General features: G+C 46.4%; 1 protein-coding gene across 2 annotated transcripts; it reads right to left on the bottom strand.

Moving 5' to 3' along the window:
- Nucleotides 1-8,527: 8,527 nt before the first annotated feature.
- On the bottom strand, nt 8,528-14,523 carry CUNH15orf57 (chromosome unknown C15orf57 homolog). Of its 2 annotated transcripts, none has more exons than XM_009283695.2 (4): nt 14,490-14,523; nt 14,130-14,379; nt 11,713-11,869; nt 8,528-9,863 (listed from the first exon to the last, which is right to left on the bottom strand). In XM_009283695.2, exons 2-4 carry the CDS (start codon nt 14,368-14,370, stop codon nt 9,725-9,727), a joined length of 537 nt encoding a protein of 178 aa, XP_009281970.1. In that variant the 5' UTR covers nt 14,371-14,379; nt 14,490-14,523; the 3' UTR covers nt 8,528-9,724. The 2 variants fall into 2 exon arrangements, with proteins under 2 accessions (XP_009281970.1, XP_009281968.1); XM_009283693.2 differs by having other exon boundaries at nt 14,474-14,507.
- Between the last annotated feature and the right edge of the window lie 182 nt (nt 14,524-14,705).

The following is a 14,705-nucleotide window of genomic DNA, read 5'->3' as shown; positions in this document are numbered from 1 at the left end:
CATGGGGTGGGGGCGGCCCCGGGGGAAGGGCAGCTGTGGGGGTGCAGGCAGCCATGGGGTGCAGGCAGCCACGGGGTGAAGGCAGCCGTGGGGCAAGGGTGGCCCAGCTGTAGGGCAATGGGCACCCAAGCATGGGGTGTGCGTGGCCCAGCCATGGGGCAAGGGCAGGGTGGGATAACGGTGGTCCAGCTCGGGTTGATGGGTGCCCAACCACGAGGTGAGCGTGGCCCAGCCACTGGGGACCACCAGCCAGCGGTGGGGTGGGGCACAGCCTTTTGGTGTGGGGCACAGCCATGGGGTACAGCGTGTGTCCCACGGAGCTGAACCCCCAGTGCACACCAGCACCAGCCTGTCCCCAAGACCAAGCGGCTCCAGCCAACAAGCCAGCAAGGGCCAGGCGCAGGGAGCGATAGCAAGGGGCGGTGGGGAATTGCATCCAGCCTGCAGCCACGGGGTGGGGGAATAAAAATGCCATTTTGCATTTTATTTCCTGGTGGAGAAGAAAAAAGCAAGCCAGGCCAGGATCCCAGCCTGCCGGGAGCAGCGCTGGCACCGCCGACCCGAAAGGCGCTGGGTGCTCCCCGCGTCTGGCCGATCCCCCAGCCCCACTTTCCACCGCCGGGAAATTAAGCAGGATTGCCCCAAGTGCAAACGGGAGCCAGGGCCAGCCATCATGCGACCGTTTTTCTCTCCACCAAACCACCAGCTTTTCCCATTTTTCCAGGAATACCTCGGGTCACCTTTTATCACAGATGCACTCAAGAACCTCGGTGCTTGTAGGATCGGCGCGGAGGCACACCAGAAATATGTGACCTTTTCAATCAACAGGCGTTTACCTTCAACGTAATGTCAACATTGACATTTTTGAGAGCTTGGGAAAAAAGCTTGGGCACTAAAATGCTCTTTGCACAGACACTTGAAAAAGCTTGTGCAATGCACGTTGAGTGTTTAGGGACACGCAAGAGTCAGGATTAGATTTTTATTTCTTGACTGTTCCCTCCTGTGTGTGTTTACAAATAATGTAAATGTCTTAAAAACTAAATAAAACCAATCTCTTCATATGCTGTTTGCTCTTAGAATGAAGCTGTTAGGATTTAAAATGGCAGGTGTGCGTTTCTTTTACTGATTTCCTCCTATGTTCAATCCCTTTGGGTTGCAAGTCTCAGTTCTGAAGAGAGTTGGGGCATCATCCAGCCATGATATCATCCAGCCACGATCAAAGAGTTTTTTCTCAAAAGAAAAGTCTTTTTGGATTTAGGGCAAGCACGATCCATATGGCTGAAGTCACTAAAATTATTCCTCTCTTAAATTCAGCATATGCCTGATGTGCTACACCCAGTTCAGTCCAGGTTAGCTGTATGGGCAGAGCCTCAGAGGGTGGTTGGAGTTATTTTAACGAGCTTTCTCCTTTTTACCAGAGATTTTACATGCAGTCGGGGCCATAGGAACAGGTCTTTAAACCAGGTTTAAGGTCAGGCAGCTCTGACAACACCCTTGTGGAGCCTGGGCTATTGCCCTGCTAAAATACTGCAATTAAACCCAGCGGACCTGCTGGGCAGCATGGCTGAGGCTTGAGCTGTACCTAAAGCCCTAAAGGGGCTTCAGGAGGTGAAACTAATTCCCCAATTAGATATAAAAGGTCATGCCAGGCCTTTTCTGTAGGGGAGTATTCATGTTCAACAGTTCTTTTTGCTCTGTCCTCTACAGAGCCCAGCAATTTGCTAAACTTAGAAATAGTGATTTAAGTGCTTTGCAGGACTTGGGGGGGAAAAAAAAGTTATAGTGGGGAAAAAACCCAAACCAGGTTTGTTCTGCTAGTTGGGAGAGGGAAGAGCTGCCTTTGGCAGTGAGGGGGTTTCCATCTCCTTGGCGTTATGGTATAAAGGTGCTTTTGTTCCCATGGCAGAGCTCGATTATGCCAATCCTGCACCGCGTACCGGGGAGAGGAGTGAGAAGGGGTTACCCAAAAACGTAAGTACCAAGTGCTGGAGCTGCCGATCTGCCTGTCCTTCTCCCGGGAGCACCCGCCTGAAGGTGACCTGGGGGGTGTGTAGGGAAAAAAACATGAATCTTTTTCCCAACAACCTCCTTAGCTGCTTTGCAGCCACACAGGTGTGCTTGCCGCATTGCCCACGCTCGGGCTTTTGGTCAGGATTTTTCCCCAGGGAAAAAAACATGAATCTTTTTCCCAACAGCCTCCTTAGCTGCTTTGCAGCCACACAGGCGTGCTTGCCGCATTGCCCACGCTCAGGCTTTTGCTCAGGATTTTTCCCCGTGGGTATGTTCCCAAGCTGTCATGCGATGGCAGAGGTGGCATGTCCCCTTCCTCACCCTGCTGAGCGCTGGAGGGAGGCAGGAGGACCCCGCAAAAGCAGCCTGCCCCATGGGGTGGCTGCAGGAGAGCAGGCGGGAGGAGGTGGCTGTACCAGCGGGCCTTTCGTAAGGCTGAAAGCTTGAAATAAGAGGAGGAATAAAATAAAAGCGTGGCTGGAGTCAGCCTCGTGCAATACAGCGACAAGCACAAAGCTTTTGGCAACCGTGAGCTGTTAAGGCTTTGCTGGAGAGGTATCGGGTCGCTGGCTTGGTAGCCAGCCAATACCCAACAACTTCAGGTAATTAAATGAGCAGAGAAACAGTGACAGCCCAGTCGAACGAGCGGGCTGGGGCTGGATGGAGAGAAGGCAGCGTAACTGAGAGCCAGGCGTGAGCACCTACCAGCCCTTCTCCTCGCTTTCTTCCTCGCCTTAAAAAGACTGAGGGCGGTGCGTTGGAAATCAGTTTATTTTCTGCCGAAATCACGTGTTTATAGGGCAGATCGTGTTGCATAAGGAAACTTCAGGAAATTCCTTTTTCTAGCTTGAAGCTGCTTCGGGCCTTTCCCCGTCACCCTTAAATGCGTGTCTCCGAGCCGGGGCTTTGCCTTCCCGCGGTGCAGCTGGTTAAAGGTGGCCGCGGGAGCATGGGTGAGGGATGCAATTCATAAAACATATGGAGATTGACGGGGAGAGCAGCGTCGCTCCTGCCGGCGTGATCGGCAGTGGCAGGGGCTTCGGCAAAGCGCGAGTGAAGAGCCCGTGGGTTGAAACACAGCGGCAGCGTTTGGGAAACGCGGTGCAGAGTCACAACGTGTTATTCCTGTGCCGGAGGCTGAAATGTCAGGGTGACTTGTGCAAGCGCTGCTGTTTGCAGGTCGCATCCTTCCTTCTGTAGCATCCGCTCGGAGCATGCACGAGCTGCGGTTCCTTTTCCATCCTCTCTCCCACCCCTCTGGCCACCTTTTCTTGCAACCTCTGCCACATCGGAGATGCGTTTCCCACTCCGAGTTTCCTTTTGGAAATTATTTCCAGCTTATTTCAAGTTAGTGAATTGCCACGCCATCGACTGATACACAGACGACGACTTCAGAAACAGGGGCTTGGGAGAAATTAGCCTTAATTGGGCATTTATTACTGTAACACAGTTGCACTGTGTGATTAAAAAGAGGACCGGAGCATTGCTTCGATACCGATTTCAGTGGCAAGATGAAATTAATAACGTATGACTCCTAACGAGATCTGAGTGGCAAACAATAATACCAGCGTCCAGTGACTGCAGTAATTACTTCGTTTCCATTACATTGTGCAAGAGTGTTATGACAAGCTTGGCCGTAATGAGAGCTGAAATTAAACCCGGGGATAATTACCCTGTCGACCTGAGCGACGGGCTGATGTTAAGACAGGGCAGATCGCCACCGATTAAAGGCTTTGTGCCCTTTGGTTTGTTTTTCAGCATGGAGGGAGCCCACAGCAATCAAGCTACGGAAAACCTTCTCTTTCCTGGGCCAAAAATGCTCCAAAATCAGCCGAGAGGCCGTTCGTTATGCAGGTGCGGACCTTCTCGCTCCCGGCTCTTTCTGGGTAGCGATTCTGGCTGTGCCCAGGTCCGCACGGGGCAGTTTGCATCCGCAGACTCAGCCCTGGCAGCAAACCCGGCGTGTCGTTTTCCAGGATCGTAATGTAATTTTCATGACTCCCCAGATTGAAGTGGCTTTGATTTGCCTCAGGAATGGCAGGAGGAATTGGAAGGGGGTTTGTGTTTGTGGTTTCTGGGTAGGACTTGGATCCTAGTCCCAGCTGGACAGGGACGGGGTTGATCTCGGAGATATCCCAAAGCAAATAAAGAGTAAAAACAAAGCTGAAAATGTTTGGAAGTGCAAGGCCGGGGGGGAAGCCTCCCTGGCCAGCCCATGCAGCTGAATTCCCCGTGGCATTTCTGATGGTTTTGGGTCACTTACTGTAGGGCAGCAGATTATGAAGGCGCTGGGAGGGCAACAAGCATCCAGAAATCCACCCTAGGTTTGCAAAGTTTGTCCTGAAAAAAAAAAAAAGCAGCCGCTTTCCCCCAACCACAAACACCATATTTCAGCTAAAATACTGTTATGAAGTTTTTATTGGAAGTGTCAGGACAAACGTTGCAATTTTAAAGCTGTCATGAAACTGCTTTAGAGCAGTTATTGCCCCTGGTGAAAAGATTGGGGGTTTGTCATTTTTCTCTCTTCTTTTTTTCTTTCTCCTTTGGAAGGAAAAACAGATCTTTGCTTCTCCACAGGCATCACTTTGTCAGGTGTATTAATGACTGTATGCCCATAATAAGGGAGTGTATAGTAACAGGGTTGCTCATTATTTAACGTGGCGGGGGTACCTGGCTGCCAGATCCAAAGCAGGTCGTTGCCCATCAGCTCCGTTTTCCTCGGAAGCCTCTGATTCCACATGCAGGATTTTTTCATCTTTTCCTTCATAGCTTACTGAAGTAAGGGAAAATTAAAAATAATCATCATCATCAACTGGAATTTTTTTGGTAACAGGAATGGAAATTGTCAGACCAGTCCTAGGAGTAGTTCTGCAAAATTCCAACTTTTGGTGAGAGAAGGCTGTTAATTTGTCTCAATCTGATGGATGTGGGTCGGTGTTATTAAAGCTGGCTGAGAGCTGACTTCAGGGGCGAGCACTCATCCCTGCCAAATAATCAGCAGGAAGAAAATAATCTTTGTCTCCATATCACAGTCTGGCTGAGAGCTGCTGTTAATTTTAAACAGCAGAGCAATCTGATAAGGGAAGCAGAAGGCTCTTAAAAGATCGTTTGAAATGAGAGATGGAGTTTGAACACGACAGCAGAATAATGAATCGCTGGGTGGCTGGGACAGAGTACGTCCACCCCGAGTCAGCCCGAGGCTTCATCCACGTCCGGATGCACCACGGCCAGGGCAATCCGGCAGCAGTGCTGGGAGCTTTTCCCTCTGCATGTGCTTATCCTGGAAAAGCCTTTTCTGACCTAATCTTTACTGCTTCCAGGGGCCCTGTAGGATAAGTCACTCTAATTCCAAAGCTCGTATTGCCCCGCACCAGGAGTTTCTGTCTCTGAATGGATACAAGCGATGGATTCGAGAGCTGCAACCCACCCTGCTGATCCCCGGATCTGTGAGCTGGCGATGCTTCTTGAGGCGTCAGTGCTTGAGACATCTGCTATGACATCCCGGTGTCCATCCTACCCCGTACAGATGATGACCAGGAATCGGTTTGCTGTGACTTTTATCCTTTTCTTTGTGTGTTGGTCACCAGGTTGGCTTTTAGAAATAAACGCAGGTTCCAGCACCTGCAAGACATCTCCAGAGAGCAACCGGAGGGGGTCCACCCGAAGCCACTTCTGAAAATGTCAGTCTTCATCACCTTTTCTGCAAAATGGCAATCGCAGCGCAGACCTTCCTCCCGCCGCAGGCTGCAGTTTTTCCCAACCTGAGGTCCCAGAGAGCCTGTCAATTAAAAGGCAGGACGGAATATTCTCAGCGTCATTATACGGTGCTGCCAGCTCATGCTTCGGTCGGATTGATTTCATCGGTTCAAGTACACGGTGAACCACCTTTTTTTTTTCTCCCTGTATGGGTGGGTGGAAGCTCTCGGGAAAGCGCGGGGAGGATCAGACTGCCACGAGCGCGTTTATCAGCGTACGTCAAGTACAGACAAACGGAGCCGACCTTGACGTGCGTTACAATACCGGGGTGATCCATCTCTCCGGGAAGTTTAAGGGGGTAGAGAAATGATGTTTCATGCAGAGAAAAGGGTAAAGTATTGTCTTTAACAGGTACAAACTGGAGGGGGGCTAACATTTCTTTTGTGATTACTAGTTTCTCACACCTGAAAAATCATCTCCTGAATTTGACAGCAGGTCTTTGCTTGTGCATAACAGGCTGGACACGATGCTTTCCGGCACCGCTACTGCGGACCCCTCTGCACCTGCTGATAGTTTGCTTTCTCTCTATTGTTATGCTGTTATCAACAGCTCGTCTGTTTTAGATTGGCGCATCTCCCAGCGTGCAAATCACTTCCACGTATAGGAAGGCTGGTGTTGCTGTAGAAGCAAAAAAAAATCCCTAGTGAAAATGCTGCTTGTACCAGCAAGAGTGTGTTTGATTGACAGGAGCTAAACAGCTTTCTTTTCCTAGAATAAACCGTAACACTTTTTGAAGTAAAGTCCTTGCTAGTTAAACCACATGCAGCATCACCACCGAGTGCAACAACACTGCCTGGATGCATCACGCTTCCTCGCGTATTCACAGTTTAAGCGATCTTGTAAAGAAGTTTTTAAGGGTTTTAACAGAGGAGTTCTTGCTGCTCTTATGGTGATTGAAGTATAGACCCAGCCCAAGCCTGATTTTCTTCTGGGTCAGTGTCCAAAGGGGGGACCATGTGAAAGCTCCCGGCTTGTTCTTCTGAACACCTCTCTACTGTAGTGCCTTCACTGGATGTTGTCCCCTTCCTTGAGCAACAGAGGGTTAGACTACTCGAGTGTAAACGTTCTATACAGTAAAAGTGTGGTTAGGTTAAAACTAGGTAAAAAATAGCTTGTGTGCTTATAAAATAGGTTTTTTTAACCTTTTGTTTGTTCTTAAGCGGATAGATCGGGTCTTTCAGTCCTACTGTTTACATCTCAGTTGAGTTAGGCTGACTCAGCCAGCCTTTGGAGCAAGCCTGCAAATTGATAGGGCTGGATCTGTTGCTTGATCTGAAAGCAGTCGCCAATTAAATGCCAATCTCTAAGCGCTTTGGCAGGTTTAATTCTCTGCTGAAAAGATGCTGCTGCAGTGCTTCGGGACCTAATTTACTGCCTTGTACTGACATTACCCATCAACAGCCACAGAGAAAACTGGTATTTCTTCCCGACTCATGTCCAGCATGACAGCTACGCTGTCCTGCGCTCATTCAGCCCTCTTGGCCGTACCAGAGCCCGTAGAGCTGGTGTTACACCACTGGAAGCCAACCGACCCTTTCACAACACAGACACGGCGCCGCTCGGAGCGGGAGCTGGTGCACCCCTCGGGGATGGAGACTCCCTGTTGGAACTGGATGCGGCCGTTCACGAAGGTCTCTTCAATTATCCGTTGAAGTGACCAGCACTAGTTCTCTTCTCCATCACAAAGCATTTGTTTGACCTTCTGGCCTCTGTCCTGCTTAGGACTGACTTATACTGGTCTCTTTTTTTTTTCTTTTTACTGACAGTCCCTGGACCCGATGAAAATGATCAGTGCCTGTTCTCCACGTGCAGCAATAGGACTTACTCCCTGCCATCCTGGCAGAGCGTGCTTTACAAATGCGAAGGGTCGAAATAGCTGGTCTTCCCCGCCACGTTTAAACAGATCCTTCCGCACAAGAAGCTACTCCAAGTAGCTGACGTTTTGGTCAAATCAAGGCAGATGACCTTCTCATTCTTCAGTCATCTGTACAGACAGATATATGTAACTAACCAGCAAAGGACCTGCGTATGCCTTGCCAGGGTATCAGTGCAAATTCAAAGACCGCCGCTAATTCTGTATTTGGACAACAATTCTTCCCCAGACCCTTTCCTTGGGCTTCTGAGCTATTTTTAAAAATGAAATGGTGAGAGCTACTCTCTCTAAGGTCCCTTCACTAGATGAAATGCTAGGTTATGTGGACCCAGAACTGTGTGTGTTTCCATACAGTTATTTTTGAATACATTTCTTTCTTGGACAGCTGTAACGGGAATAGACAAAATAATATAAAGCATCTTCACAGTCATTGCTAATCACAAGAAGGAAGTGTCTTGACTACGAAATAGCCTGGGTATGGACAGAGAAATTGCATCTCTCTCTGTACATAGCATTTCTGGTAAATACTCAGAAGCATCTTTGTCATAGCTTGACATCACAGGTGAGAGATTCACAGCGCTGTATCTGTACAGGAAAGCAGACTTATTTTTAGAGATAAATTAAAAGGGACATTTAAAAGATGACAAAAACCACCCTCCAACAAGACACAGGATTTGCAAGTCTTGTATCACTGACATTCAGGTGGTTCACCGTATTTCTCAAGGCATAAAAAAAAAAAAAAAAAAGGTGTTTGTTCTAATGGAGAATTGAGTGTGACTTTTTTGTGAACGGTGAGCCTGGGGTGGGTGGTCATACTGATAAAGCTGATTGTGGAAACAAACACTGAGTCATGACACTGGAGAAGCACCAACAGAATAACAGGTGTCAGTGAACGAGACAACAGCACCATTTATAACTGCACAGGAACAAGGAAAGTGTATGAAGAAGCTACTTTTTAAAATGTATTTTCATACAGGTACATCATGAACATGGTATCAATCTAGTGTGTGTGAACGACTAGAACTACCCCTACAATTTCTGTCCTAACTAGCTTTATCTGACAGAAGATGTATGCTGCTTCCCTCTATCGACCTTTAGTGTCAATGCCAAGACAGAAAGCACAGGTTAAAGAGCCATCAGTCTTATACAAGTACATGATTACAGATTCTTTGATTAGTAATGGGAAATAACCCTCTGCAGAGTTAAACAGGGTGAAAAACAATTAAATACTAGAACATATTTAAAGTCAGATAATTCTATGCAAGTCTGTGAGGAAAACAAGATATTTGTAGCCTCCCTGGTTATCGTTCTTGGTTTCTCGATACAGAATCTCACCTGATGCCCTTTTGGAGAGCCTGAAGGAGATAAAGAACAGGTACAAAATGACAAACAAGAGAAGAAAATACTCCCCTCCAGTTAATAGAGAGTTTGGCCAATAAAGTGGGATATTGTAGAAGGGTAATTACACAAAAAGGAATGTTAAACAGTTACAACGTCAATGATACCATCAATTTAATGATTGCAATGATAGCTTCCTTTAGGGTTCCAAATTCATGTAGGTGAAAAAATATGTCTTCCTCCAGGCACAGCTCAGGGCCAAGTCAGACTTAAATAGTGAAGATCTATGGAAAACACCACAGCAGACTTTGCAGGAAAGAAAAAAATGCCCAATTGAGTAGCAAAAAAGGTACAAGACAGGAAGAAAAACTGCTTCAGTGGTTTTATGTGTTCTATTCTAGACCATTATGTTTTCTGATGCTTCTGAACAACTTTTTTTTTGTTTAATATGTCTTCTGATGAATTACAAACAATTCACGTTCAGACTGGAATGATTAGGCTGCTACAGGCTGGGAGAAGATCAAAGTAAGATTTCAGTTCAGCATACGCTGTGTCACAGGTGTTCCACTCTTGTCCATAGCAAATGCCAGTCACTATCTCTGGAGGTCCAGAGCTGGGTTTTTTTGTGTGTTGGTTTTTTAAGTGACTGATAATTGGCACTTTTGCCCCCCGGTTATTACTACCGCTGGATACAACTTCATCAGGGTTCGGACAAGAGACAGCTCTGTGGCATGGCTGGTGCGTATCTCACTGCTCTGCAGCTGGAGGTTCTTCCTCAGTCTCCTGCTTCTCTGGCTGAGATTCTGGAGGGATGAGGTACTGTACCTCCTCAGTATTGATTGCCACTTTATCAGGTTGCAGCCATCGCTTTAGATGTTCTAGCGTGCTGAGGGAAAGCAAAGACACAAAGTGAAACAAGAGAGCAACAAAACGTCATAGGAACGTATGAAAAAAGTGTCAGGAAAACCCTCCATATCTATTTTTTGCACCTCTGTAGGTATTCCTGTTGCCACAGGTAAGGCCTATCATGAGACTTATGATCTGTGTGCCAAAGGAGCAAGCAGAATCTTTCATTCTACAAAGACATTCTGCTGTAGTTGGGCTTTTTAAACTACTGTTAGAAAAGCTTTATGCTCCCATTTTTCTCGATGAAAAGAATCCTTAGCAGGTACCTTGACCTTTACATTCCTGAAGTACTAGTCTGTCTCTGTAGCCAAAGACTACAATTCAATTTTCAGCTTTCTGGGCTGGAAGTAAGAAAACCGGTGTTAAACAAACCCCAGAACTGCCTGTTTGTGATGAAGACTAGGAAATATAGGGGGAAAGGGAGGGGAACAAAACCAAAACAGGAAGCACATATAAAAATCTGTGACCATTAATAACACCAGAAAATTAAAGAAGAAAAAGGCGGTATGTGTACATCCTAGAATGCTAACCATACTATGGATTCTATAGATGTTTATAAATATATACTAGCATAATTACTGTCTTACAGCCTATCTCACAATAACTGGTCCGACCAGATCTACCCCGTCTTTGTTTAAATGCTGGCTATAATCCTAAAGTTTAATATAATAATTCTTAAAATGTATGCGTGTGTGTATGCTCATCTTCTAGAAGTGTGATTCAAGTCATTCAATACTGCCACAACAAAACTAACTTGCTCTTGCTCTTTCACAAGAGCAGAATTTCACTTGCTAATGTTCTTGAAATTATCTATGTGCTTAAAAGTTAAGGCTTGTTTAATTACGTTGGTGGGTGAGAATCAAACAGTTTGGCACCATTTGGGAGCGACCTCTAACTTCACAGTCAAATTCTAGGGAGGAAAATTCTTTCATAGATAACATCCCCAGCCTTTAAAAACAGTAGAAAGAGCACATACGTCTACAAAAGCTTGTTTTTAAATATAAATCACAGTGAAGTTAACTGCTCAAAGAAAGAATCTAAAAACTCTTTATAAACATGGATTACTTTTCATACTTAAAACTCCCAAACTAGCTTAAGTAGATTTTCTTCAAGGGAGAAAAATAATCTTCTTTTCAGCTAGAAGCAATCATGAAAAATGTCAGCTCAGAAAGGAGAAATATGGAGAGCATTATAAGTGATTGGGAATGTGAGATCGCTAAAGAGAAGGACTCTCATCTTAATTCATACATCATCTGTAAAAGGGTAATGGGTGAGGGAGCAGAAGCATTGTAAGAGAGGCACGGAAGGGAGAGCCACTCGGGAAATCTAATCTCGGTACTGGTACCAACCCTATAAAGACCTTCAATCCCACTTCTGTCTGAAGCAGTGCTTAACTGGGCCCTCACAAACATGTAGGGAATGGCCTGGGGTTCACTTTTAAAGTTAAGCCTTTAAAAAAAAAAAAAAAAAAATGTTATCTGAGACACATTAGACATCTCCTCCTCCACCCCATTCCCTCCCTACCCCAAATGTGACACGGGAAATTATCAAGTAGGTTCCGGTTGTTTCCACACTGGATCGCCCCAGTCTGAGGGACGCAAAAATCAGTGAACAGCATCGAAAGTTCAAACCCTACGTGCTCTGTGTGTTCCCCTCTACGCAAATGGTCATTATCAAACTGTTTCAGAAAGCCAAGTTGCAATGAGATGTTATTTTTGTCATAAAGCCCTATCACAAGTCCTGACAAAACCTTATTTTAGTTTTCAAGAAATAAAGTCTGTTTGCAAACACAGTGAGCGGTAATCCCTTCTCATCGACTTGCTTATTACCTCTCATCAGAGTCATGTCCTTCTACATAAAATTCAGACTCAAACTTCTCCTGCAGGAACCTGTCCCAGCATTCCTTCTTAGCCTGGGAGAGAGTGCGCAGCATATCCTTGGAGGTCACCTCTTGAGACAAGCCTTTAATTCTCATCAGTCTTCTCTCTGTGAAAAGGCAAAGGAGGGGTCTTTATCATCTTTATTATGTTTTTCTGAAAGGGAAGAAAAGAAGTATCTGGACTTCTATATCAAAAAAGTTAAATTAACTTTTCAAGACTAAGCCATCTTTTAAAAGTCATTTTTCCCCCCTGTATTTCAAGTCTGCATGACTGTATTTCTTGTATGTATACAAGATGATATTTTTTAGGGGATGCTTCTGAAGGAAATAAGGTTTATGCGATCAGTCAACTCTGCCCGTTTCTGAGTTTTAATAACTTCCACACTTACTGTTCAGTTTCCACGAAATCACACAGGAGGGTTCAGATCTCATAGGCATTAAGTTCCCACAATTTGCATGCAAATTGGCATGGAATATAAACCACACTCATTGTAGCGCGAATCCAAATAATGCCCAAACTGAGGGGGAAAAAAGTGCGAGTGCAGCAGTATTATTAGTTGGTTATCTCATAACAGAATGTGGTATCGTGACTTTCTCAGCCACAGGGGACGATGAAAAGCACCTCCTTACCAGACGCAGGGTAATCCAACTACAATACACAAAGCTACAAGAAAGCAAATGTCATTAATTCCTCTGGTCACAAAATCCCATTATAATGGTTTGCTCCTTAAATTGGGTCAGGTATCGATTCGTAATCACGCTTTTTACTGAGAAGCGTATCAGCATTAGTTGAATTGGGCTAGTTCACAACACTGTGGCCCACCTGTTGAGCTTTTTGGAGGTTGTCTTGTGTCGCAGAACTGAGCTGTCACCAAAAGTCTCTGGCCCTAGCAATTCAGAAGATTTGAATTATTGTATCTGTCCAAATATACTGCCAGGCTGATGCTACAATTTCACAATCGCTAACCCCGGCCAGGTACAAACCTAGAACAGGTTTGTATTTCCGTTGACTTAGCCAGAATATGCAAGAGAAGCTTTGTGCTACTGTTACGCTTTCGTCCTGGCTGTGAGAAAACAGACACAGATCTAGTCTGAAGCCTGCTTGTAAAAATTAATCCACTAGCATTTTCTGAACAAGTTGGAACTGCAGCAGTAATTAATACCAGAAGAGCAATTTATGTCTTGTTGCTGTGGCACCCTTGATCTGATACTAAGAGCTCTACTTAGCGTATTGTGAAATAATAGTCTAAAACAGCAACTAAGGCAAGATGGAAGCTCTAGCAGAAATAAAAGCCTAAAAAGCCACTTCTGCCACCCATTCCTCCCGGCCTGTTTCTGTACGCAGCCTCCTACGCAAGCCCAGACAACTATGTGTGTGGCTGCAAACCAGGTTACAAACTGACCCAAGATAGAAATAACTCCACAGGAGGGAAAGGAGGGCAAAAGAAGAGCCATAAAGATGGAACATTTTGCTATGAGTGGAGGGAGTAGCAGTCCAACTGCTGGAGAGCAGAGGAACCCCAAAGATTCCTCCTAACAGGCAAGAGGAACATCTGTCCTGGGGTTGAATGCTGTTGTACAGTGAGGCCTCTGAAGGGAGTAGGAAATACTTAAAACAGGGTGACAAATTCCATGGCCTTAGAGCTAAAGACTGCAGCGCTTAGCTGTGCTAGGATGTTAGCTCCAGTACTGGTAACCTTCTCATCCCTCGTATCAAGTGTTTCTATCAGATGTAACACTGTTCACAATCAATCTATGGCTTGATAGATTATGCAGGAATTAAGAGAAGCAATCACACAAAGACGATCTGCATGATCTGTCATCTTAACATACAGATTCTAGCAGGCATGATTTGGGAAAGCATCAGAGCTTGCTTTCCCATACCTGTCCTCCCCCTCTCCAACCAGAAAACAGGTCACAGAAAGAAATTTCACTTTTCTCTTTCCACTCGGAAGCGTCTCCTGAGGCTCCATAAAAAGACTGAGACAAATACTGGTAACACAAAAACACATAGGCTCTATAATGAGTTCAGAACACATTTCCCCTCCCCAAGTCAACTACAGTGGAACTACACGCTCTTCAGAGAAAAAACAGCAGTGTCCCTACCCCACTTATTTTGGGGGAAAAAACCAAATTCTTTGGTTTGTACTTGGTAAAAAGTTCCTTTCTGTGGCATAGCTGAAGAAGCCATGACTGTGCTTCTCATTTCCATTAATGCACTTGCAGTCAATGAGTCAGATGCTCTATTAAATAGTTGCAAGATGTCTTTCCAACCGGAGCTGTGAGCACCGTCACCTCAGCCGCATAAACAGAGCCATAGCTGCCACCTAAGCAAATGGAGAAATCGAAGCCTCACCAGACACTCACCTAGGGATGCCAAATACACCTCCGAATCATTCAGGGGTGCCCAGGGCTTCAGATTTGTTTGGGAAGAGCCATCTGATCCACTGCCCTGGCTTCCTCCATCGGCATATGAATCCATGAAGGAGTCTGTAAAAGCATCGCTAGCGTCCTTCTGGTCGGGATGTGGCAGACACGAACAGATTTCAGCCCAGAGGTCCTCGCTGGACCTGGTGACCACGGAGTCAACGCTCTCAATCATTCTCATCGTGAAGTCCTGAGGTGGGGGGAATAAAATGATGAATACCAAGCAGAAAACCCTCTCCCCCAGGCCTCCCCCTATCTACCCCCCTCTGCCCAAGTCATGTAACCAGCTGTTTTAGGGACCTCTCATCCCACCGGGGAAGAGTGTGGCCTCCCTCCTGAGAGGGAGGCTCTAGTGTGTCGCATTTATACCCAGGGACTCAGAGAGCCCCTCAGGGCCTGAGGGACCCCGCGGGGAGGCAGGCCGCGCCGCCCCCGCCCGGCACGGCGCCCCCTCCGCCCCTTCTCCCAGAGGCCCCTGTCACCGCCGCTCCCCGGGGCCGCCCGAGCCTCCTCCCC

The sequence above is a fragment of the Aptenodytes forsteri genome, unplaced genomic scaffold (genome assembly GCF_000699145.1).
Source record: "Aptenodytes forsteri isolate BGI_AS27 unplaced genomic scaffold, ASM69914v1 Scaffold535, whole genome shotgun sequence".
Lineage (NCBI taxonomy): Eukaryota > Metazoa > Chordata > Aves > Sphenisciformes > Spheniscidae > Aptenodytes > Aptenodytes forsteri.
The sequence above is the reverse complement of the archived record's forward strand: the minus strand, read 5'-3'. Positions and strand labels throughout refer to the sequence as shown.

Coding starts and splice junctions, on each gene's coding strand:
- CUNH15orf57 (XM_009283695.2), bottom strand. CDS start 14,370: ATGAGAATGATTGAGAGCGTTGACTCCGTGGTCACCAGGTCCAGCGAG. Junction 11,870..14,129: donor GGTGTATTTGGCATCCCTAG/GTGAGTGTCTGG, acceptor GCCTTTTCACAG/AGAGAAGACTGATGAGAATT. Junction 9,864..11,712: donor GGACATGACTCTGATGAGAG/GTAATAAGCAAG, acceptor GCTTTCCCTCAG/CACGCTAGAACATCTAAAGC.